The sequence below is a fragment of the Guillardia theta genome (assembly GCF_000315625.1).
Source record: "Guillardia theta CCMP2712 unplaced genomic scaffold GUITHscaffold_45, whole genome shotgun sequence".
In the NCBI taxonomy this organism is placed as follows: domain Eukaryota; class Cryptophyceae; order Pyrenomonadales; family Geminigeraceae; genus Guillardia; species Guillardia theta.
In genome coordinates this window covers 102892-125771 of record NW_005434629.1, presented here as the reverse complement: position 1 = coordinate 125771, position 22880 = coordinate 102892, and the positions used below count along the sequence as shown (strand labels likewise).

The following is a 22880-nucleotide window of genomic DNA, read 5'->3' as shown; positions in this document are numbered from 1 at the left end:
AGAAGTTGTCAAGCGCCGTCGGAAGTTTGCTTCCCCCTGAGATGAGGCACTTGATCCTCCCTCCCAGACCCTCCCGCACCTGCTGCTGCGTCAGCCGTCGTGTAGAGTGAGGAGAGGAGGAGAGGAGAGGAGAGGAGAGGAGAGGAGAGGAGAGGAGAGGAGGGAAGAGGAGGGGAGAGGAGGGGAGAGGCATGGGATAAGGAGGAAGAGGATAGGAGGGAGGAGCAGACATAAAAAAGGGAAGAATAAAAGAGCGTGAGGGAAACTTCGCAGAGGCTGCGAAGCAGGAGAAGCGGGAGCAAAGGAGAGGAGAGAGGAGGAGGAGGAGGGGGATTAGAAGGAGGCGGGGGAGGAGGGAGGAGCAGAAGAAGGAGGAGGCGGAGGCGGAGGAGGAGGAGCAGAAGGAGGAGGAGGAGGAGGAGGAGGAGCTCACTTTAGACCAGATGAGACGGTCACCGATGGCAGCAAAAGGAGCGAGGAGGAAGACAGTGAGCATGGAGACGAGCTGGTCAAGCAGCTTCTTGGCAGGGGATCGCTGGAGGAACGCGGGCTGATCCTGCGGCTCGATAGCAGCAGCGTTGAGGAGGGAGCGTTTTGCCTCCATCTTCTTGGTTGCTACCGCAGTGAAGAACGCTACCAGCATGCGCTGCAGTGACGACCCTGCTGCAAACTTGGCCTGGACGCCTTGGAACACGTTCTCGTATAGACGGGGGACGGCGACGAGGATGTGGGGGCGGTGGCGGAGGAGGTCTGACTTGAAGGTCTTGACGCTGCTGTAGACCAACTTGGCTCCTCTCACCAGCGAGTAGTACTCGGCAAAGCGCTCGAAGATGTGCCAACACGGGAGGATGCAGAGGAAAACGTCGCCGGGGAGGGGCTCGAGGGGGAGGGAAGGGCTGTAGACGTTCTCCAGCATCTGGTGTAGAAGGTTCCCATGGGTCAGGACCACTCCTTTCGGGTGCCCTGTCGTTCCGCTAGTGTACAGCAGCGTCGCTGTATCCTCCTCCTCCACTGACACTGGCGTGTAAGAGCTGGAAGACTGTAGCATCTCGTCAACTGTGACGACGCGGGTCGAGCTTGAGCCCAGCCCAGCCTCTCTCTTGATCGTCTCCCCGCTCTTGTCCTTGGGGTACATCACCACCACGAACTCGGGCTCGACCTCAGTCCCGAGCTTCGCCTGCTTCACCAGCTTCTCCAGCAGCTCCACGTTCTCCACAACGCACGCCTTGCTCCCGCTGTCCGAGTAGATGAACTTCAGCTCGTCCACAGGCGCAGTCGCTCCTCGCACAACGTCTACAGCGCCAGCCTGAAGGATCGCCGAGTCAACGAGGCTCCACCTGTAGCTGTTCTCCGAGAAGAGAGCTATCTTATCTCCCTTCTGCACCCCGAGCTCTTGCAAGAACCCAGCCATGCGCGTGATCGCTGCCGACGCCTGGCTGTACGTCATGTCGTCCCCGAAGCCATGGAGGGGGTCGGAGAGCGCAACATGGTCAGGGAAGAGCCTCGTCATCTGCTCCCACAGGCCGTGAACGTTTCTCAACTTCCCAACAAACTTCTTCGCGTCCAGCCTCCCGTGCGAGTCGAAGAGCTCGGGCAGCTCGTCCCTGCTGTAGGCGTCAGACCACCCGCAAACTCCTCTCAGCTCCTTCACCTGGAGTACAGCTGAGAAGCAGTCGCAGAGTTTCTCTCCAGCGCTCCGACCATGCGGACCGACCTCAGCTGACTGCGTCCTGCGACTTTGGGAGCGCCTGCTCCAGGGAGGAGGTGGGGGAGGGAGCGGGAGAGGCACGAGCGATCAGTGCGCGACCGATGCCATGACGTCGTGAAGGTTTGGAAGCTATGGGCCTGAAGGAGCAGGCAGCACATGACGAGGAAAATCCTCATCATGATTTTCGTCATTGCGTTTGTTTTCCTCCTCTTGTCTTTACCCTGCTCACTCCATGTTAGACATGCAACAGATCAGGGTGGAGGTGCCGCAGGCAACACGGGGAAGGAACTTTCACTGCGCTACAGGGCACGACTGACAAGACAGACAGTATTCGAGTGATCTAGTCTCGACATGTGTTGTTTCACTATTCCCATCCACCACAAATAACGCAACCTCCTCCCTCCAACCACAAGCTGCTTCCAACCACACATCATCGTCTGCCTGTGCTGTTAATCGAGCTTCCCGTTCTCCTGCATGCAGTTTTCTAGCGCCCAACACTGCTCCTACTCTTCATAAGGCAGCTGACCTCACAACACAACCATCGTCATACTCAGTGGCTCACGGCTTGGTTTGGACCTACTCCGCCACCCTCCTTCGCTCCTCCTACCTACTTCTGATCTGAACAACATGTTGTTGATGTTTCCTTCCAACCTGTCTCATATCGCTTTGCTTCAAGAATACCTCATCTCTCATCTCCTCAAAGCTCGCCTCCTTCCCAGTCTTCGCACAGACAAACTAAAAATTGCTCGTGTTTGTGCTCTTCAAACTCTGGTCTCCTCTCCTCCTCTTCTCCTCTGCTCATCTTCCCTTCTACTTGTACTCTGGTCATTATTATCTTCACCAAGATTATCACCACCACCACCATTGCCATCGCCATTGCCAACGTCATCGTCATCGTCATCGTCATCGTCATTATCTACAACCACATGGTCATCATCGTCATCATCGTAATCATCGTCATCATCGTCGTTCTCTTCGTCATCATCATTGTCGTCGTCGTTGCCGCCGTCGTCGTTGCCGCCATTGTCTTCGTCTCCTCCTCCCCTCCCCTCCGCCTTCCACCATGGCGGCCTCCATGACGCCCATCATTTGCACCCTCATCCCCCAACTTCTCCACCCCTACCTCACCCCTCATTTTCCCTTCACGAAGGGGGTGGGTACACCCAAGGATTACATCACCCCACCCCTACTTTTTAACCCCTACCCCCTAATTTACTATCATATACCCCACCATTTTACCTTATCGAGTACCCCCAAGTGAAATGCTTTGCAGTTTACAACAACCACCACATCCTTCCAAAACCACCCCCGTACAATACCACCCCAATTTCTGTATACCCCTACCCCCTTTTGAAAGTCTTATAACGTTTTTAGCAGTACTCAAAAGTTATCCCCACCCCTCCAATTAAGTAACCCCACCCCACTGGATCCTTTGTTGTTTTCGGAATTACGATGGTTACGATGGCGACGACGCTGACGATGCTGGTGCTTGTCGCCTCCATCGCCTCCTCCTCCTCCTCCTCCATGTCCTCTTCCCTTGAGGCCATGGTTCTTACCTCCTCCTCTCCTCCCTCCCTCCTCTCTTATGCTTCTCTCATACTTGTTTGTCCTCTTTGGCTCCTGCCTCATTCGTATCCCGATCCGCCGCCGTCTGCAACAGCAACATGGCTGCAAGGGGTCGGCAGACTCAGAGGTTCGCACCATGCATGAGCATGAAACGAGGAGGACGTCGCATGGCGCTGGAGGTGATGGCTGGAGTTGCTGCTTGGCCGCAAGTAGCGAGTGCCCTGTTCGATGACAAGATCGGATGGGGCGATTCAGACAAGGTCGGAGTGCAGTGGGACGGAGGATTCGCAAACCCTCTCGCTTCCCAGCCTGATGAGTTCAGCACTGAGGTTGTCAATGGCAAGGGGAACCCAGGTAGTTCCTTGTCCTCCTTCCTCCGCTGCCTCGTCTTCGTCTTCGTCTTCGTCTTCGTCTTTGTCCTCCTCCTTGGCCGATTTCTCGTCTTTCTGCCTGCATCGTTTGTTTGACTTGCATCCTGCCAGTTGTTATCTCGTTCACAAAGCCAAAGAAGTGGAAGGTAAGAGCACACAGTCGCTACTCCCTCCCTCGCCCCTCTAATGCAGCATCACGCAGCTCAGCACCAACGCCGGCATCACAGTCCAGGACTACATCACAGCAGAGAGCGCCTTTGTCCTCGTCGCTCCTGCCCAGGGCCACAGTGTCTCCGACTTGCCTCCAGAGTACGTGCTTGACAAGGTTTTGACTCAAGGGAAGTGAGAGGAGGAGGAGGAGGAGGAGGAGGAGGAGGAGGAGGAGGAGGAGGAGGAGGAGGAGGAGGAGGAGGAGGAGGAGGAATGGGGGGGGTGAGGGAGGAGAAGGATGGTATGTAAGCAAACTCACGTGCTGGTGGGCAGAGCGAGTAACGCGGAAAAAGATCTTCCACCTATCATGGAAGCAGGACCGCAGGATGATGGTTCAAGTGATCCGTTCACGAAGAAGGAGATGGAGAAGAAGGTGCAGAACACTCAGCTGCTCCTGCTCCTTTTTCTTCTCCTGCTCTTGCTCCTGCTCCTGTCTTTATCGATTCTTGCATAGCAACTGGTTTCTTCCTCTTTCTCATTCTTCATCGCAGGAAACGTTGCAAAAGCAGAAGAACAGGGAAAAGCGAAACCGTACGACCTCCTCTTTCTTCCTGCTTTTGCACCTGCTCCTCCTCCCTGCTCTTGCTCCTGCTCCTCTTCCCTGCTCTTGCTCCTACTCCTCCTTCCTGCCCTTGCTCCTGCTCCTGTTCCTGCTCCTGCTCGTGCTCGTGCTCCTGCTCCTGCTCCTCGTTCTCTGTCCACTGGGCTCATTTGCTATCGCAGACGAAGAGATCCATGGAAAGACCCACCTGCAGCTCTCGGAGAACCCGAGCAAGCAGGAGCAGAAGCTCCAGGTCAATAATCACTCCTCCTCCTCCCCCTCCCCCCTTCCCGCGCCCCTCCTCCTCCTTCTCATTCTCTTCCTCTTTCTCCTCGTCCTCCTCCTTGTTCTTCCCTTTCTCCATGTTCCCTTAGTCCTCCTCATTGTCATCTCCTGCCTTAACATCTTTACCTCCGTTCTCAAGTCTCTTCTGTTCCATCTCCTTCTCCCTTCCACCAGTATCTAACGTGCCCTTACCAACGACCTTCTCCTCGCGCCTCGTGCCCCTGCCCTTTTGTTTGCTTCTCCTTGCTCCCTCTCCTTGCTCCCTCTCCTTGCTCCCCTCCCCACGTCTTCTCCTTTAGCTCCGTGTACCTCTCACAGTCCGTCCGCAGACGAAGGCTCAGCTCAAGCTCGCTCAGAAGTCAACTGGATCTCTCGGCAAGTTTGACAAGAAGCTCAAGGGAGAATTGAAATCTGCACCCAACCGCAAGTTCGATCCGGTACCTCCTTGTCCTCCCTGAATAACTTCTCTGTATCCTTGTTCTCCTCGATTCACCCAATTCTTTCCTCCTTGCCCTCGTCATCGTCATCATCGTCGTCGTCGTCCTCCTCCTCCTCCACCACCACCACCACCACCACCACCTCCTCCTCCTCCTCCTCCTCCTCCTCCTCCTCCTCCTACAAGGTCACCACCTGTGTCTCCGGATGACTGGCGAACTTGCAGGAGACGCTTCAGAATGAGAAGAAGAGGAACCTGGAGCTGCTGAGCAAGATCGTCTCAGTCGAGGGAGCGACCCTTGACCACGAAAAGGTTCCTGCCTCCTGCTCCTCTTGATCCCTCTTCTTCCTGTGCCTTCCTCCTCTTGTCCTCTCCCCCACTGTCTCTCCTTCCAACCCGTTCCCTTCCTCCTCCTCCTCCTCCTCCTCCTCCTCCTCCTCCCCCTCTATCAGAGCAGCCATTGAAGTTCTGTCTCAGGCTGCCAACAAGGGGTTGGGTTCTGTTCCTTCATGGCGTCAGACAGGCCGGCAAAGAAGGTCCCCTTGACTCCTCCTCCTCCTCTGCTGCCCCTCCACTCCTTCGTCTCCTCCTCTCAACCTCATTGACTCCCTGCTCTCAAACCCTGCCTTCTCCCTACCTCCCTGCCTCCTTGGCTTCCTCCCACTGCTCCTGCTCCTGCTCCTGCTCCTGCTCCTGCTCCTGACTCTCGTCCCATTAACTTCTTCCTCGTCTCTCTTCACCGCCAGCTCTCTTCCTACTCACATGGTGCGCAGGCCAAGGCAGGGAGCCAGAAGAAAGACAAGGGCAAGAAGCCCAAGAGAAACGCAAAGGCGAAACGATGAGGTCACGTCAGAACTTGATGGCCACAGTAAATTAAATTCTTCAAGGTGAACAGAATCAGAAACATCAACATGTCACCGCATGCCGCATCCCATTAGCCTTGTCCTCGTCCTTCGATCTCCTCGTTCCCCCTCACCCTCCCTCGCCCTCTACTGCTATCGCCTCGTCCCTGTCCCCGTGCTTCTTGTCCTCCTGACATTCTGACCGACAAAAATTACACGCTCCTTCACCTTTCTTGTAAATGACAACGAGTCGCTGCTCAATTCATTTATCCTTATCTTTGTTCCCTCCGTTCCTCATCGTTCAAGTCCTCCCACCAACAAAACAAAAACAGCAAAAGAAAACCAACAAGGTTGAGGAGGAGGGGGAAAGAAGAGTGGGGAGGGGGAGGAAGCGAAAGAGAGACGGATCAGTCGCTGGGGATCTCTCGTCTGGCAAGGAAGTTCTCATACAGGCAGAGGGCTGACAACGCCTTCACGTCCGGAGCCGTCCTCCTAGCAGCAAACCATGTTAACCATCATAACAAACAGTGTAACTTCCTCCCCCTCCTCTTCTTCCCTTCCCCCTCTTACTCTCTCTACCTCTTCCACTGCCTTCACCTCCTACTCTGAACTTCGTATCCAAATTCTCCTCAAGACCCAACTCCGCGTCTCATTGCTTTTCTGACCCTTTACCGGCCCCCTCCTTCTCCTCTGCTCCTGATCTCCTCAAACCCACATAGCCTGCCCATGCTCATTTTTCCCTCTTGTCCCTTCCTCCCTCCCCTCCTCCTCCCTCCCCCCCTCTCCTCTACTCACCACAGGTCATCGATCGGAATCACTTTCAGCTTGATCGTCTCCCCCTCCTCCAGCACCCCCGTGCACTTATCGTGCAGGCTGCTGATCTCCTCGGGGCTCATCGTCGTCCGGTACAGGAAGATCCGCAGGTACTCGTCGCATCCTCCTGCTGACGGGTAGATGCCGGGGCAGCCGCTCCCGAACGCCTTCTCTGTCAAGTCCATCAGATCTTTCTTCTGCACCTTGAGGCTCGTCTCCTCCTCCAGCTCCTTCGCCGCCATCCCCACAAAGTCCCCGCTGTTGTCCAGCATCCCCGCCGGCAGCTCGTACAATGCCGCCTTCCCCACGGGCACCCGCGGCTGCACAGTGAGGAGCGTGTACTGCTTCTTGCTCTCCTTGCACGTGATGACGATAAAGATCGCGACGGCTCCTCCTCGCATGAACACGATGCCGGGCACATGCTTCCCGTCCCTCGTCGTCGCCTCCGCCTTGAACTTGAGGAAGCCTATCCTCGGCCCGAAGAGGTCGATGGACTGCACCACCACCTTGGACACAACCAGCTCCTCGTCCATCTCCCGGCACCAGTCATTGAAGGCCTTCATCTCCTTCATCTTCAGGTAGTGCTCCTCCAGCCCCGCATGCTCGAACTCGATCGGAACGTCGTTGCCATGGATCTGCCGTTCACCGTCAGGAGAGACTGCCAATGCGAGGGAGGGGGGATTGGGACAGAGGGAGTGTGCGTTGGAACAAGGTTGACGAACATAGAGGGATCATCACGAGGATCGAAGGCATCTTCCCAACGGCTGTATGGGTTTGTTGGAGAGGGGAAGCAATACGTGAGGAATATGGTACCAACGATCATTCTAGGCAGGAGAAAGGAAGCAGGGGTTTAGAGGGGTGGGAGCATGGGTTGGGAGAGGAGAATGATAATGGGGAGTAGAGCAGGCACACTGAACACGAGGGGAAGGAGCAGGAGGAGTTGGCAGTAATGTTGCTGACGATATCTATGTCTGTGCTGGTGCTGGAGCTGGAGCTGGTGCTGGAGCTGGAGCTGGAGCTGGTGCTGGAGCTGCTGGTTGTGCTGGTGGTGCTGATGGCGCTGGTGGTGGTGGTGGTGGTGGTGGTGGTGCTGGAAGGGGGAGGGAGGGGAGGGGAAGGCATCCTACCTTGCAGGTATGGTAACCCGGCATTTTCGGCGTCTCTCTATAATTTTTAATAATGACTAATAAGTTTAAAACCACAAATTTCCATGTACCCGGTCTGCCTCAGAACAATCGGAAAGCATTGGGGCGGGCTCGTCATCATCGGCTCGATCCGGGTCCCTTACCGTGACAGGTAACGTGACCAACGTAGGGTACCGTGACCGGTTTTGTTGTGAAAAATTACCCTACCCCCTGATTGAGTTGCAACTACCCCTTCCCCTCTCTGTTCCTTTTGCACCCCCCTTGGCTCTTAGCAGTTTTATATTTTTAAACTTTGAAATTAGAACGAAAATGTTGAATTTTTGTGAGAATTTGTAATTGGGAAGTATGATTTGTTGTTGGGCCGGTGCAACTTTTTGGTCGTAATTGGGGGGGGGGTAGAATGGGAGGATTTTTTGGGGGTAGGGTGCCAGTCGATAAGATAGGGTAGTGGAAGAAAAAGGGGTGCTTACAGGGAGATAACAGGGTTCTATTCCGGTGTAAATGAGGGGTGCAAGCAGATACGAACATGAAGCTGGGGTGGTCTTTGGTGTGCCGATCGATGACCCGCTCCCGCATGAAGCAGTTGTTGGGTGCATGGCGGAGCAGGTGAGAGGAGGCGGCTGGAGAAACTTCATGCGCGCTCTCCTTATGATACTCATGACCATGGTGTGCACCTAGCATCATCCTCATCTGACTTCTTCTCTTTCCTCCCATGCGCGCTCCCTGGTTGCACACCCCCCCAAATGTGTTTGCTCAATGGCACATCTCATAGAGTAGGCGAAGGCAAGGGCGCGTGTTTTCTGTTGTGTGCGCTATGATGAATTCCCCTATCTGAAGAGCTAAGTGATGATTTCACGCTTTATCACTGCTTCAAACATGTTCCTTTGCATCTTTTTCACCATGACTCTGAATTGGTCTTGTTAAATAAATTCTGTATCTTGACATCGAAATAGCTTTTGCAGGAATTTCCAAAGATATTGAGTTGAGCAGAGCTTGTCAGGATGTCGAATGCTGCGGAGTCAGCCTTAGAAGGCTCCTTGCAGAAGAATGATCTCTATAAAATGCGCCGATGGTTGTCGTCGAACAGACACATAGCAAAAAGTGCTTGTGAAGCGTGCAGGAAAGCAAAAGCCAAATGCCAAGAAACTCGTCCTTGTACAAGGTGTATCAGCCGAGGATTACCGTGCGGTGATATTCCAAGCACACAGAGCTCACAGCTGACAATTGTTCACACAATCGACACGATCGACCGACCGCTGATGACCTTAAGGGATGGCATCATGCTGATACACGATGACGTGGTATTCCGTGATCAAGAATCCAAGAAGCTCCCAGTTCGCGCACTGAGAATGATCTGGGAATGGGGATTTGTGGCGAAGGATCTTGATAAGATGTTCAAGGCCATGACGCCTGCTCTACGGAGCTCCTTCGGCAGGGCTCTGGGGGCTTTGGAAATGTTGGCTCACCACTCAATGAGTTCAAACACCAACCAGGACTTCCAGCCTGCGATTTGTCAGGCGAGTGCTGAGCACTCGATCTGGGAGAACTCATCAATAGGGTATCAATGCTTCACGTGGGACCCCATCAAGAACAAGCGGACTAGTGCCAACTGCAACCAAACCATGGCCGGTTTCTTCAGGCTGCACAGAGAGGAGGGTCTCGCTCGCATCGCGGGCAATGATGCGAGGATTCCCACCACTGACCTGAGGTTCTTGTGTCAATTCATGGAAGATATGCTTCGGTACAGAGTTTTCCCCTTCTTGCTTTCATCCAGTGAATCTAACTTTGTCTTCAGGATCAGAGAACCAGTTGTCACGAACTTTTGTCGATATTCCACCAATGTATTTAGGTAAATCCGAGTTTGTGATATAAAGGATGGGGCTGACGCCTCATGCTCTCAGAACCGGGCACACGGAGGGCGTACTATTAAGGCAGACGACGAAGAAGACCTTCGATGCTCTGGGGAGGATTTCTAGAATCTCGATGACTTACGCGCCGGTCTCTGCGGAAGAGTTCGACCAGGTTTGTGTTGGATGGATGGCGAATGCTGCATGGTTGAGTAACTGTGCTGATGTCCAGGCTGTCAATAAGGCCCCAGACATGTGCATCCCGTTGCTAGTCTCGCTCTTTGGTTCTATCTCCACCGGGCAGGAGCTTCTGTATGACGAGCAGTAAGTCTTGCCTTGGGAGTTCTCGTCCCACTCACTCGACTTGCCCTTTGCTTCTCCTCGAACCAGGATCGGGCAGCGAGAGAGCATCGCGCAGCTTGCGAAGTGATACATGACTTCACTGCATACCGCCTTCGTTGCTCACTATGGCTGCAGGACTGCGCAGGGCCGCAGGATTCTTGACCGACTTGCCGTCCTGATTGAGCAGAAGTTCGCTCACATCATTCAGATGGCTGACCAGCTATCAATCAAGGACGGAATCCACAGCCCGGCATTCTATCCCTCGAACCCCTGGAGCGACGGGTCCGAGTCTAAGAGTCCAGGAGAGAGCCGCACAAGCTTCGAGAGCGACCACTCTACCCCGTCTCCTCCTCCATGCGCTGGAAGCGATTGGGACTGGAAGGTTGAGCCGCCGAGCTCGAGTTTCGTGCCGGTCCAAGACGTGAAGCAGCAGAACACGTCCTTGTACATCCCTGCAATCATCCCCGACGACTTCGCTGACAGCCCTGGCCAGTTTTCCTGGCAAGCTAATGCAGGCTGGGCGAATTGCAACTTCAACACAATCCAGCAAGCACAATCTGAGGCCGTGGACTTCGGGTTTCCAGGGTACTATATCCACGGTCAGAGCCCCTAAAACAGGCTTGCCAAGTTGTACTCATCTGCCAACACGATTCTCGGCGTCACCCGGGCATTGGTGAAAGGAACCAATCATTAATGTGATCAATAAATCAGTTGAATATGACTCTAAACGGCTCCGACCCCGGAGTCGAAATGCCCGGTGCGGTATAAATGGCGAGCCTGAGTTTCATAGTTTCAAAAGTACTACACTGACAGCCTGGCAGGGTTTTAACCAGTTGCGGAGTTGAACGGCTCAGTCGGAACGCCGCCGGTGGCCCGGCGCCGGACCCGGGGTACCGGCGGACGGTCCGATGAGTCGGAGCCTCGGGCGGCCCGCGCCGGCGGCACTCACTGCCGCCTGGCGGCACCGTGTGCGACGCCCGGGGCCCGCCGGCCTGGCCAGTGACCGACGGTCGGTGGCTCCAGGCTCCGAGGCTCAGGCTGAGTCGCCACTGGCTGCCGTGATCGGACCGCCGCCGGCCGTTCAAGGGTCCGATGCCAGTTTTTAACAAGTGAGATTCTAGAAGTTATAAGATAAAAATCATATTGTATCTAATTCAACCCGTTACATCTGTTAAACCTTGTGAAATCGTACAAATCACAGATTTTTAGAGCAAACTAAAATACATGTTAAACTTTTGATATTGTTTTAAATTGTGATTTTTACAGAATATGGTCGCGGGTGATGGTAGTCGGAGTGCTTGTCGATGGCAGGGAGAGTATCCGAGCGATCAGCATGATGCTGGCTAGACGAACATGAAGGAAGTTGTGAGAGCGATCAGCACTGTTGCCGCATGCCATGACAGAACAAGAGGCGTCGTTGCTGAGCTGTAGTTGGTTGCAAGGAATTTGCTACTTGTTCGAATGACGGGCAGTGAGTGCACTATAAGGCGGGAAGGTTCAGATGCCAGTCAACAGCCCTTGATGTTTGAATGACATGCTCACATACAACATCTGATCACCTTGAGTTCTCTTCGTCTCCTGATGAATCTGGCTGCACTTTGTTGTCGTTGTAAATGTCAACTCGCAGGTTGGAGGGTGATCGGCTGGGAGATGAACAACGTTCCTCCTCCTCCCTCGCAGGTTGTTGAACTCCTCCAATGTCACCACTTGACCGAAGTCTGCAACAGAATGTCCCTGCGCAGATGATGCAGGAAGGGGCGCATGGGGCCCCTCAAAATGTGAGTGTGTCCCCGCACAGACGGAATGTTTGCGCTGCTGTTCGTTCATGGTTGTGATTGTCTTGCGATGCGAAAATCTCGTCTCTTATCTGGGAAGATGCATCGTCACTGTTTTCAGCTTAAAACACCATGCTGTGCGGATGTTTTTCATCCCTTGGAATAGTCTAAGTTCAAAATGTGCATTGACTGTGTGAAAAGGCGAATGCTGGGGTGGACCAAGGCGTGTACTACGCTCCTCCTGGTTGTCAAACCTCCTCCTCCTCCTCCTCCTCCTCCTCCTCCTTCCTCCTCCTCCTCCTCCTCCTCCTCCTCCTCCTCCTCCTCCTCCTCCTCCTCCTCCTCCTCCTCCTCCTCCTCCTCCTCCTCCCTTTCGACCCCTCCCCATCACTACTTGTTTCGACTTTCTTACTCATATGCAGCAGCTGCTCACGCAGCAGGCGGACAAACTCAGACGGTTAGATGAAATGAGCTGATCTCCAACAACTGACATGTGTACGTGCTATTTAGCCCAGTACCCGCGCTGGACAAGGTCATCCGAACTCTAATGCTCGCCGTCCACTCCCTTTTCTCACAATCTCTCTTACCTTCATGTCCTCAAGTTTTCTCCTCGCAGTCTCCTCCACTCCTCCTCTTCCCCCTCCTCGTCCACCATCGCCAAGTCCACCTCCTCAACTCTCCTTTTCTCTTCCTTGCAGGATCATATCGCCCAATAGCTGATCATTATCCCTCGTCCTTCAAATTTTCCCACTCACCAGCGCGAGGAGAATCTGATGCCCTGGTCCTCAGCATACCCAGCACCATGGAATCAGTACCCGATGAGCACAGTCCCCTATGGCTCAGTTGTGAACTCAAGCTTCGGCACTGTGATCTCCCAGGTTTCATACTTGCTCCTGTTTCCTTTGGACGCTGATTCGCTTCTTGCAAGGGTGGTGCTGCATACCCTCCTCAGTTCCCTGGTACATGCTCCTCCCCATCTGCTCTTGTTCCTCCTCCCTCCTCTTCCTCTCCTGAAACCCCCTCCTCCTCTCTACTTACGATCTTTTTCCTCCTCCACATCACATCATCTGATTACCTCTCCTCGGCTGTGGCTTTTCTGCTCTTCCCAGCTTTCCTCGCTCCTTCCTCCTCCCCCCCTTTTCTCACGAGCTGGTAGGCGTTCCTCCTGGACAAGCCACTTACTTCGTCCCGTGTCTGATGCCTGTAAATGCCAACGGTGAGCAGCAGGGAGGTATCGTGATGGCTCCGGGAGCCCAGCCCTTCCCTATCCCCAACAGCTCGATGTCCATGAAAGTAAGGATAATCCCCTCTCTCAAGAGGAGGAGGAAGCTTGTGACTTGTCTTGACAGCCTGAGAAGAAGAGGAGAAGGGCCGATGACGGGAAGGACAGGTGACTTCATGCCCTTGTGACATGCCCACGAGCCATGACGCGGATTCCCAAGTGTTGAGCGGAAGCAAAGTTATATCAAGAAGTTGGCGAGAGCTAGGGAGAAGGTCCTCCTCCACACTTCATTCTAGCCTCTTCGTCGTCCTCCTGTCCTCCACCACCACTTCCACCACCACCACCACCCTCTCCTCCTTCTCGTCCTCGTCCTCGTCCTTGTCCTCCACCACCATCTCCTCCCTCTCCTTCTCCTCCTCGTCGTCCTCGTCCTCTCGTTTCCATTCCTCCATAGCTATCTCCCCCTTGAGCAACTCCTTTCCTCCTCCTCCTCTACTTGTCTTCCTCCTCCTCCTCCTCTCCCTTCTCCCCGTCCCCCCCTCTCATCAAAAACACTTCCATCTGGCTCACATTTTGTATGTGGATGCAGCAAGGGGACAAGTGGCAGAAAGAGGCGGCGCAACACATCGCTGAGAGTAGCCAGGGCAAGGCTCCTCACGTCCTGCACAAGGTGAGAGGCGTGTCAAACATTGAACGCGATCCTTATGCCGCCTGCTCCTCTCCCGAGATCTGGACTTTCGTGTGTGCATGGTTCCTTGTAGGAAGACACAAGACTGGTTGCCATGGAGCTCTCTTCCTCTCAGTCATGTAGTTGAAGGCTTGCAGTAGCGAGGAGATTACCATCTCGTCATAGACGCCTTTTCTCTTCTCCTTCCCTCCCTACCTCCTCCAACAATCTCTTTACTGACTTGACCTCCCTGCTCGCAACCTCACGCCTTCGCAGGCCAATCAAGTCGTTGCTTTCCGTGGATTCTTGGAGAGGATGCAGAGGAAAGGCATCGTCACGCTCGAGCCCCTCGCGGTCCTCCGCGCCTCCATGCAGGACAGGAGGACTGGCTGACGGTTGAGACAGGAAGGCCCAGAGCACGAGGACAAGACCAACCCTCTCGGCATTAAGATGTACCTCCTCCTCCTCCTCCTCCTCCTCCTCTTCCTCGCTCAGTCTTTCTCCAGGTGGATAGTGCATGATACGCAGCAGTGGTGGACGGAGATCAAGGCTTGGTTCGAGGACGACCCTGAGAGATTCAGGTCCTCAGCTTCCTCCACCCCTTCGCCCTCTCTCTCTCCCTTCTCCCTCGCTACTTCCCTTCCCTCTCCTTCCCGTTTCTTGATCTTGCTGCTCGTGCTGCTGATCCTCCTCCTCCACCACCACCACCTCCTCCTCCACCACCACCACCTCCTCCTCCTCCTCCTCCTCGGGCTCGTGTTGTATCTGCCCGTTCATGGTAAAGGGTCTGAGGTCATGTCAGCGAGCGAGCGCTCTTCATGATGCTCCGGCGGTTCGGATACAAACCCTTCAACAAGGCTCCTGCTCCAGCCACGTCAGGCAAGCACAGAGAGGAGGAGGAAGGCGGGTCTGAAAGGCTAGGAGGGCATAATGAGTGAGGAGGAGATGGACGAGTGAGCAAGGGTTCATGGCAGGAGGAGGAGGGGAGGGGAGATGAAAGAAGGACGAAGTAGGGGGCAAGAGAACGGAGGGATAGGAGGATGCAAGAGGAGGAAGGGGGAGGGGGTAAACAAGGAGAGTGATTGTGCAATGGCAGGGCTGGACTACGGTCTTCGCAACACTTACGCGCGGCGTCATGGCTTCGAGCATGACCCAGAGCTGTATCAACGATACTATAAACGATGAGGGAGATAAAGATGACATGATGATGTTGCTTCTCTAGATACATGATGATGATGATGAGCAGGAGCAGGAGACGGGATGTTGCTCGCTCATATTTTCTCCTCCCGTGCTCCTCGGCTCTGTCTCTGCTCTCTCCGCCCCTCCCCCCCCCCCCCCTCCCCCCATCCCCTTCCCCCCGTTCCCTCCAATACGCCCCTGCCTCACTAAAAAACCCTATTACATCCTCCTCCAATCCCCCCTCTTCCCTCCCCCCTCCCCCCGCTCCGCCCACCCCGGCGGGCCCCACCATCACAACTTCCTACAGCACCCACTTCTTCCTCCTTCCTCCTTCTTCCCCTCCCCTCCTCCTCCCCCTCGCCCCTCCCTCCCCCCACCTTTGCCCCTTTTCCGTCCCTCGGGCTCCATCGCCATCCTCCATACCTCCACTCGCTTCTCCACCTAGCACCGCCCATGCCAGCACCAACACCTGATGGATACCAGGGCTTCCCATGCTGCTATGATGAGCGGGGGAGGGAGGGAGAGCGAGGGAAGGAAGGACAAGGGAGAGCGAGGGTATAGTGAGACTGGAGGGAGGGAGAGAGGGAAGAGGGGGGGAGGGAGGGAGGGGGCCAGGGCAGGAGGGAACGGCAGAGGGGATGGGGAAAGATGATACTGTCAAAAATGAGGAGAGGAAGCTAGGATTTCTTGACACGTGTCTTATTCTTTCTCGTCCTGATTGCTGACTGCACAACATTAGGAGTTGTGGAGATCCGTGCTCAATCGCTCAAGTAGCGCACACGCTGCTCGTCCCCTTCGCATCCCTTCCTCGCACGTTGATCTTCTTGGGTTTACTTAGGATCCAGTGGTTTCGGAGGATGCCGACAACCTCCCTCCTCGCCCTGCTCCTCCTCGAATCTTCCTTCTTCATGGGAGGGAAGGCGAACGGCCTCGGTACAGGTGGGAGAGGAAGAGAGCATGGTAGGAGCGTTGAACTTATTGTGCTGTGCGAGCAGAAGTTGATCTTTGTGCTGCTGAGAGGAAAGTCAACTGGATCGAGAGGACGGAGCAAGTCCAACTTAATCCTCCCATGCTCGTCAGTCTGCGAGGTGAGATAAGGATGCAGCTTTTGAGCGCACTGAAGCACTGGAGGTGCAGGAGGAGGAGAGGGAGGAGGGAAGCAGAAAGCAAAGCTGCGCGAAGACCGATCGAAGAGACAGGGGGTGAGTGCTGTGTGTTCGTCTCTTTTCTCCCTATGCGAGGGACACTCTGACTGGTCGATGCTTGCAATCAGAAGGCGGAGACGAGCAAGATGAAGGAGCATGCGAGGAATGCACTCAGAAAGGGATCGGGGCCCCGGGCTCCCAACCGATCCATGTAGGGAGAGCAGCGATCAAACGCGGTCTAGTGGCCGCATCGCTGACATGCTGCATGCAGTGGGAGGGGAGCTAAGGGGAGGCGGGTCGAAGCAGACGAGAGCGATAGCAGCGAAGAGCAGGACGAGGATGACGAAGGAGATACAAGCCGCTCAGGTGTGAACTTCCCGTTCCTCCTCCTCGTCTTGCTTCTCCTCCACTGACCTCTCGATCAGGACAGGAGGAGGAGGACGAGGACGAGGACGACGAGGAGGACGAGGAGCAGGAGGAACTGTCTAACAAGTATTTCACTCATCTCACTCGCAACCAACTGACTCGAGCAAGGGCAAAGAAGAAGAGGGAGAAGACATCAGATGGCAGAGACGGAGGAGGAAGGAGCTCAGGGTGAACCTTGAGGGCTTTCTCGCTCGATGTGACAGTGCAGGAGCAGCGAAGGAATGGCGAACAATCTCAAGGACATGCTGAACGTGGAAGAGGTTGAACCTGACAGCCAGCTGAATCTGGACATGATCGACAGCGCCGAGATCCGAGGTGTGTTAGCATGCGAACGGGAGGGGGAAAGGTTGACAGGAGTGAGGAGGAGGCAACTCTTCGTCCTTCGAGTCCTCGGAGATGAGGAGGATCATGGAGGAGAACAAGTTCTCCTCTCACTCGGACTCCGGACACTCGTCGCAAGAGTTCATGGGAAAGACGATGATGCAAGCTGAAGACTCCATGGAGGGTGAGTGAGCGCCTTGCTCGTGCGTTCTCTGACCCGCGTGAAATCAGCCGGCAAACGGGTACCGGAGCCCAGCGACTCCTCAGGTTTCCAAGTTGCTCCTTGCTTGCATTAGACTAAGCCTCGTCTCGCAGAAGAGAGTGAAAGTAGGAAGAAGGAGATGAAGAAGAAGGAAAAGGAGGAGGAGGAGGAGGAGGAGGAGGACACAGATGACTGAGTTACACTGAATTTCTATTTCTTTGTGGAAGGGTAAAGAAAACTTGCCACCCGTGCAAGGGCGGACACCAAAAGTTACACTCTTACTAGACATGACAGATATCTGTAGCTGAAACATCCTAGTGCATGATGTCGTAGTGCGATCCGCGCCCGTCCCTGCACAGTTGCTGTCAGCCTCCATGGAGCAACAGTTCGCAAACATCACCAGTGGGGGTGCCCGGCACGGCTGAAGGAGCCCTCAGTCGACATGAACCCCTGGAGATCAGCAAGTCAGTCGCAGCAAGTCAGGAGATGATGCATCGAACAGAGCAGAGGAGAGGGTTTCGCAACGACGCCCGAACATCACTCTATCCCTCCATCAGGGATGGCAAATGATCACAACAAGGACATCAAGAACACCCATGAGAACTGGCAGATCTTCGAAACAAAGAGGGAGGAGCAAAACACAAGACACTCACGTTCGACAAGTTTTGCCTGTCACAGTAATACTTGCAACCTCCGGACCTGCAAACACTTTTTCAGCTCCCGCCATCCCCCGACAACGCAACAGGGCAAGAGATGTGAAAAGGAGAGGATCTCACCTGCCCGGGGTTCTGATCTTGTTCTTGCCCATCCAGAAGCCTTCGCTCACGTTGCTCATACCCGCCATGCGGTCGTCCATAAGCATCTCTTGCTTCAACAGCTCGAACATTTCGGCGGTGCACTAAAATCCTCCCGGAAATAGCCAGGGCATCACATCCCCGCTCTGGCCCCCCAAAGTTTGTGCAGATGCAGTTTGAAACTTGGAGTAAAAGTTCTGTATCATCAAACTTCCAAAGTTCTGAAGTTTCAACGTTTGATCGAACGAAGATTTTTGTCGTGCAACATGACCACCCCCATCGCATACCACCCCCCTGATCCACACTCCCATTTGATATCACCCCCCATGATCCTTCACATCAGATCGAGGACTGGAATTGTCCAAAATACTGAGCATATTACTGCTAATTTTACTGATTGATATAAAATAAAAACAGACAGTTTGGTAGATAACCGAAACTTGTTGCAAAGGATTGTGGACCCTACCCCGTGGAAACTTCACCACCTACCATACCTGCTCATTAGTCCCCACCCCCAACTGACCACCCCCGATCTCCCGCCTTTTTTTTACTCAATCAAGCTGCACGCGCCGCCTGCGATTATGGGGAAGGAGAGCAGAAGACGTGGAGCAGACAAGAGGGAGGAAGGAGGAGGGAGGGAGAGCAGAAGGAGTGAATGCAGGAAGCATAGAAAGGCGGCTTGTTATATTTGGGCTAGGAAAGAAAATCAGCATTTGAAGCGGGAAGAGTCGAAACAGCCTCAGCCCGGTGAGAGGAGAGATACCAAACTTTCGCTTCACAGCATGCATGGCATATGCTAAGGGGAAAGAAATACTAAGAGTACTGCGAATCGAGAGGAAGTTTTGGTGCACTGCTTTTCGGCAAGAGCCGAAAGCTTGGTGTTGTGATTTGTCAATCGAAATGTGAAGCACTTGCGATCTTCTGACGATTGGTGAAGACAGAGATATGCCAGTGGATCAAGACAAGTTAGAGAAGCTCAAAGCCTCTGTAAGTGAATCACTCTTGGATTGAACAGAGATTGACACTGGCGTCAAGGTCCGAACCGGTGGCAAGGGCTCAGTTCGTAGAAAGAAAAAGGCAGTCCACAAGTCAGCCACCACAGGTAGGCTCGTTGCAAACTCATTGCGAGCACCAGAAAGTCTCATTCGTTTGCTGGCAGACGACAAGCGCCTTCAAAACACCTTGAAACGACTCGGCGTGAACAACATCCCAGGGATCGAGGAGGTGAAGCACTAATGTGCAACGACGGGTCGATTGCTCAACCTCGCACAGGTCAATCTGTTCCGTGACAACGGATCAGTCATCCATTTCAAGAACCCCAAGGTAAGATCCTCTCCCCCTCCTCCCCGTGTGTTTCTCTTCCCCGGGGACACTTCCAGCAGGCAGAATGTAGATAAATGCATCCTGAACCTTCCTTATGTTCCCCAACACTCCTGGCTAACACTACGGGAGGCCTTGATATGCTGAGAGGTTTCTAACCTATGATAGCCAAAATCTCTCCTCCTCTTCCTCCTGGCTCCTGTTCCTCCTAGTTTAATTTGTAGCACTCACCATGGGTCGGCAGCAAGTCCAAGCTTCCATCGGTGCCAACACTTACGTCATCAGCGGCACTGCCGAGAACAAGAAGCTCCAGGATCTTCTTCCCGGCATCATCAACCAGCTTGGACCTGACAACCTGGAGAACTTGAAGAAGATTGCTGAGCAGTTCACTGGCCCGGGACAGGCCGCAGGAGGCAGCGGAGACGCGAAGGACGACGACGATGTAAATGTTTGGAAGGGATTTGTCGGAGATTCTGACAGGTAGCAGGTTCCCGAGCTTGTTGAAGACTTCGAGCAGGCATCAAAACAGTAGAATGTGTTCAATTTTACCGCCACAACTTGGGGCCGTACGAGTTGGAGTGGCATGTTCGTGCAAATGTTTCATGAGCAATGTTTGTACCTGTGGCATTTTTCTTCCTTCATCCTGTGAGCTTCGATTGTGAAATCGAATCAGCTTGCATCGATGAGGCGCGTTCTCTTGTCTTGGAAGTTTTGAGTGGCAGACGAGAGAAAAAAGTATGCGAGAGCGCCGACGTCCTGCAAGACCTTACGAACTTTGGTTGTCTTGTGGGCTGTCGACTCTCTGTGTCGCTGTGCAAGCGGTGGGCGGAACTCACTGGCGAGATCAAGGCATCATCTTCTCTGCCGCGCAGTTAGTGCTGAGATGTAGACTGTGAATTTTGTGAAAGAAGCTAAAGGGAACTCATAAAATGTTAACGAGATTCACAACACATGAGAGCGTCTGAACAATCGATTCGAGATAAGTACGACTTCAATGTTCGTAGTGTTGTCTTCGACTGATGCAGTCTTCACCTCGAAAGTTGAGCCACTTTCATCGAGAGGTCTGCAACACCTGCAGCTCCTCCGGTCTCGGATCTGTCGAATGGCAAGGCAACAAATGAAGCCTCCGGGGATGACAGGAAAGGGACGTGTTCGGAAATTCACACCAAACCTAGGAGGAATTTGAGAACTGCTAAGGATTGTCTGCTGATAAATTGAAGTGTCTTCCAAATTGTAAGCGTCGCAAGGCAATCGAAGAAAGGAAGCAATTCAGTTCAAAGATTAGAAGTCGAGGCTCACTAAAATTACAATCATGTTCAATCAAAAAAACTTCTACTCATTCAAATCATTCTCAGCGCGTTATCAAACCAACAAGAAACAAAGGTCGTGAATGCAGCATACAAGCTGTCTTCACTTGAATCCATGACGCTTCATGAAGCGCCCGATCCAGCTCCGCGTCGCCTTGAAGTTCGATAGCCCCATCTGAGTCGCTACCGTTTGAGCATAATCTCGGATCATTACGCGACGCTTCTCGATGTGCAAATTGTTCTCCACAAACTCGTGCACCCGCTGCTCCAGCACCGAGTCATGGTTGGACGAGCATCGCCTTATGCTGCGGTGTACGCCTGCCCCTGCTAGCGCCTTGAGCTTCGCAATATTCTCCACCCTCAGAATCTTGGACACGGCAGACCGGCTCTTGCCGAAACGATACGCCAGGTAAGCCTGCGACACTTGTAACTCGTCTCTTAGACGGATCATCTCCAGCTTCTCCGCTAGCGTTAGCTTAGACTTTGACTTGCATGCGATGCTGTGCCTTGCCCGCTTGTCCAGCGTCTCCCCGTCGCCCTCCTCCTCCTCCTCGTCGGCTTCCTCCACCATGTCCGCACACTCCTCGGACGCCTGCGGCCTCACGGCCTCGGGCTTCGCTACGGCCATGAGGGGGCTGGGTGGCGAGCACGGCAGCGGCTGGGGGATGGAGAGCTGACGGTCGGGAAGAGGGTTGAGGGCCATGTACATAAGGTCCTCGAGGGTCAGGCCAAGTTGTATCACCTGGGAGGGAGGAGGGATGGAGGGGGCAGCAGAATCCAAGAGGAAGCTGGGCTGACGGAGAGGAGCGAGTTTCGGTTGAAGGGGTTCAAATGCCTGCAGCAGAGGCAGGCGATTTCCTGCAAATAGCCCATTTTCCCCTAGACTGATCTGTTGATTCAAGAGCAAGCTTTCCATTGGATTTGTGGTTCAGGTAATTCTCTGACCTCAATTCGTGGTGTCTCAAACTTGAAGATCACAGCGAGCTTGATGCAGTGTGACTGGAGAAGAATCGAGTGTTGAAACAAGATAGGAGGGAGGAAGGAGGAAGGACGTCTGGAGGAACAGAGCCGAGGAGGAGCAAGCGCAGAGGGTAGCAGAGGGCAGCAGAGGGTAGCAGAGGGTAGCAGAGGGCAGCAGAGGGATCCGACGTCACCGCACAGGACAACGCGGAATGCAAGTTGATATCTGGATCCAACCCTGCCGACCCACCCCACCCATCTCAGTGAGGTCATTGGTAGTACCCCACCACATGTCCAGTGCTGCTTGTACCCCACCTACCGCTATACTTTGTACCCCACCCATTATACCAATTGAGGCCCGTCCTTTATATTCCGTGTGACACCCTACCCTCCTTTCCTTATGGTACCCACCCTTGGTCAGCACTTCGACTCCTCACTCTCGTACCCCACCTCCCTGCGAACAGAAATCAACTTTGACCTTGATTGACCCCCATCGAAGTTGCCTTTCGGGTGCGGTACCACCCCTCCTGAAGGTACCACTAAGTTACCGAAACTACCCTACCCTACTCTTTCGCTCCCGTTCGAGCATCTTTTCTTTTTCCTGTGCTCGACAAGTTACTACCTACCCCCTACGCCACAATATCTTCTTTACATTTTCGTTTGCAGCAAGACCACCGGTGTTCTTGTGTGTAAAATCACCGGTATGACAGCCACAGAATGGACCCCAGATATTCATGAACCACATCATTCTAGGGGTCTGCTTGGTATCAAGTTTACAAAACAGGGACACCCACCGTACTACGTAGGACGCACACACACACCCCCTAGGACCCGTGATGACCCGTCATACTGCAGCCGAGTCGTGCCTTTCAAACGGGGGTCTGAGTCTGTTGTGGTGTTAGGACATATTTTTCATAGGACCTGTTCCTAGCACCCCATAAGGTACTTTTCTTGGTCTCACTGAGTTGCTCCTATGATGCTACTGCCCCAAATTCGTAGTCTGATAGGACTTCCATATGACCACTTCACCTCCGGGTCAAGTTCCGACATGTCCAACGACTCAGACCTTCGGAAGTCCCAAGGGGGGTGGGTAGTACCGTTCACCGTTCTCAGATTCAGTGGTAGGTAGTCAGCTGCTGTGACGGACGGGTGATGCGGCTCGGACGGAGCGGTACTGATTTTGGCCACCGTGGGGGGACCGTCGGTGCCCGCCGGGAAGTGACAGGGACCCCCCTCCGCATCCTCCGTAGGACCCACCCCACACTGATCGCAGTGGTAACTTTGGGCAAGCCCTGGCCGCGCTGACTCGGACCGTTCGACTGTTTACTTCTACCACCCCACCCTGCTCGAAGCGGATGTCTGGGATTCGCCGGGGTAGTCCTGAGTCGCCGTCGGAGCTCGGCTTTTTGATTGAACTCAACTTTGAGTAAAACTTGAAGGTAGAAGTAAACAAACC

General features: G+C 54.0%; 9 protein-coding genes across 9 annotated transcripts; 5 read left to right on the top strand and 4 right to left on the bottom strand.

Annotated features, from left to right (window-relative positions):
• Position 1: 1 nt before the first annotated feature.
• GUITHDRAFT_53017 (hypothetical protein) lies at positions 2-1522 on the bottom strand (the record flags this gene model as incomplete). Its single annotated transcript, XM_005830482.1, has 2 exons — positions 2-79; positions 434-1522. Coding segments are annotated over 2 exons (1167 nt in total), but the record flags the coding sequence as incomplete, so codon positions are not given.
• A 1892-nt stretch (positions 1523-3414) lies between these two features.
• GUITHDRAFT_110364 (hypothetical protein) lies at positions 3415-5959 on the top strand (the record flags this gene model as incomplete). The annotated part of the gene is made up of 9 exons (XM_005830481.1): positions 3415-3628; positions 3757-3791; positions 3848-3987; positions 4129-4228; positions 4347-4386; positions 4579-4649; positions 5011-5118; positions 5343-5429; positions 5891-5959. The coding sequence occupies 9 exons, from the start codon at positions 3415-3417 to the stop codon at positions 5957-5959; spliced, it is 864 nt and encodes a 287-aa protein (XP_005830538.1).
• Positions 5960-6366: 407 nt separating this feature from the next.
• On the bottom strand, positions 6367-7525 carry GUITHDRAFT_110363 (hypothetical protein; the record flags this gene model as incomplete). Its single annotated transcript, XM_005830480.1, has 3 exons — positions 6367-6451; positions 6755-7407; positions 7511-7525. The coding sequence occupies 3 exons, from the start codon at positions 7523-7525 to the stop codon at positions 6367-6369; spliced, it is 753 nt and encodes a 250-aa protein (XP_005830537.1).
• A 964-nt stretch (positions 7526-8489) lies between these two features.
• GUITHDRAFT_153204 (hypothetical protein) lies at positions 8490-9377 on the top strand (the record flags this gene model as incomplete). Its single annotated transcript, XM_005830479.1, has 2 exons — positions 8490-8523; positions 8871-9377. A coding segment is annotated over exon 2 (386 nt), but the record flags the coding sequence as incomplete, so codon positions are not given.
• A 2190-nt stretch (positions 9378-11567) lies between these two features.
• GUITHDRAFT_140324 (hypothetical protein) lies at positions 11568-14708 on the top strand (the record flags this gene model as incomplete). The annotated part of the gene is made up of 15 exons (XM_005830478.1): positions 11568-11577; positions 11734-11786; positions 11834-11884; positions 12083-12125; positions 12304-12338; positions 12598-12759; positions 12810-12840; positions 13038-13174; positions 13231-13271; positions 13324-13375; positions 13693-13773; positions 14047-14124; positions 14176-14222; positions 14277-14351; positions 14573-14708. 15 exons carry the CDS (start codon positions 11568-11570, stop codon positions 14706-14708), a joined length of 1032 nt encoding a protein of 343 aa, XP_005830535.1.
• Positions 14709-15857: 1149 nt separating this feature from the next.
• On the top strand, positions 15858-17239 carry GUITHDRAFT_110360 (hypothetical protein; the record flags this gene model as incomplete). Its single annotated transcript, XM_005830477.1, has 11 exons — positions 15858-15888; positions 15945-16037; positions 16087-16151; positions 16223-16305; positions 16366-16460; positions 16520-16586; positions 16629-16688; positions 16735-16835; positions 16981-17025; positions 17073-17108; positions 17157-17239. 11 exons carry the CDS (start codon positions 15858-15860, stop codon positions 17237-17239), a joined length of 759 nt encoding a protein of 252 aa, XP_005830534.1.
• Positions 17240-17357: 118 nt separating this feature from the next.
• GUITHDRAFT_110359 (hypothetical protein) lies at positions 17358-17929 on the bottom strand (the record flags this gene model as incomplete). Its single annotated transcript, XM_005830476.1, has 4 exons — positions 17358-17394; positions 17444-17493; positions 17697-17742; positions 17820-17929. 4 exons carry the CDS (start codon positions 17927-17929, stop codon positions 17358-17360), a joined length of 243 nt encoding a protein of 80 aa, XP_005830533.1.
• Positions 17930-18766: 837 nt separating this feature from the next.
• Positions 18767-19884, top strand: GUITHDRAFT_163787 (hypothetical protein). The gene is made up of 6 exons (XM_005830475.1): positions 18767-18824; positions 18873-18939; positions 18997-19061; positions 19110-19160; positions 19402-19599; positions 19645-19884. The coding sequence occupies exons 1-6, from the start codon at positions 18783-18785 to the stop codon at positions 19687-19689; spliced, it is 468 nt and encodes a 155-aa protein (XP_005830532.1). The 5' UTR covers positions 18767-18782; the 3' UTR covers positions 19690-19884.
• Positions 19885-20567: 683 nt separating this feature from the next.
• GUITHDRAFT_110357 (hypothetical protein) lies at positions 20568-21380 on the bottom strand (the record flags this gene model as incomplete). Its single annotated transcript, XM_005830474.1, has 1 exon — positions 20568-21380. The coding sequence occupies one exon, from the start codon at positions 21378-21380 to the stop codon at positions 20568-20570; it is 813 nt and encodes a 270-aa protein (XP_005830531.1).
• Positions 21381-22880: the final 1500 nt, after the last annotated feature.

Excerpts from the sequence above, each read along its gene's own strand:
- GUITHDRAFT_163787 (XM_005830475.1), top strand. The coding sequence starts at position 18,783 with ATGCCAGTGGATCAAGACAAGTTAGAGAAGCTCAAAGCCTCT. Across the intron at positions 18,940-18,996 it reads CCACAAGTCAGCCACCACAG|ACGACAAGCGCCTTCAAAAC; the intron begins GTAGGCTCGTTG and ends GTTTGCTGGCAG. Across the intron at positions 19,062-19,109 it reads ACATCCCAGGGATCGAGGAG|GTCAATCTGTTCCGTGACAA; the intron begins GTGAAGCACTAA and ends AACCTCGCACAG.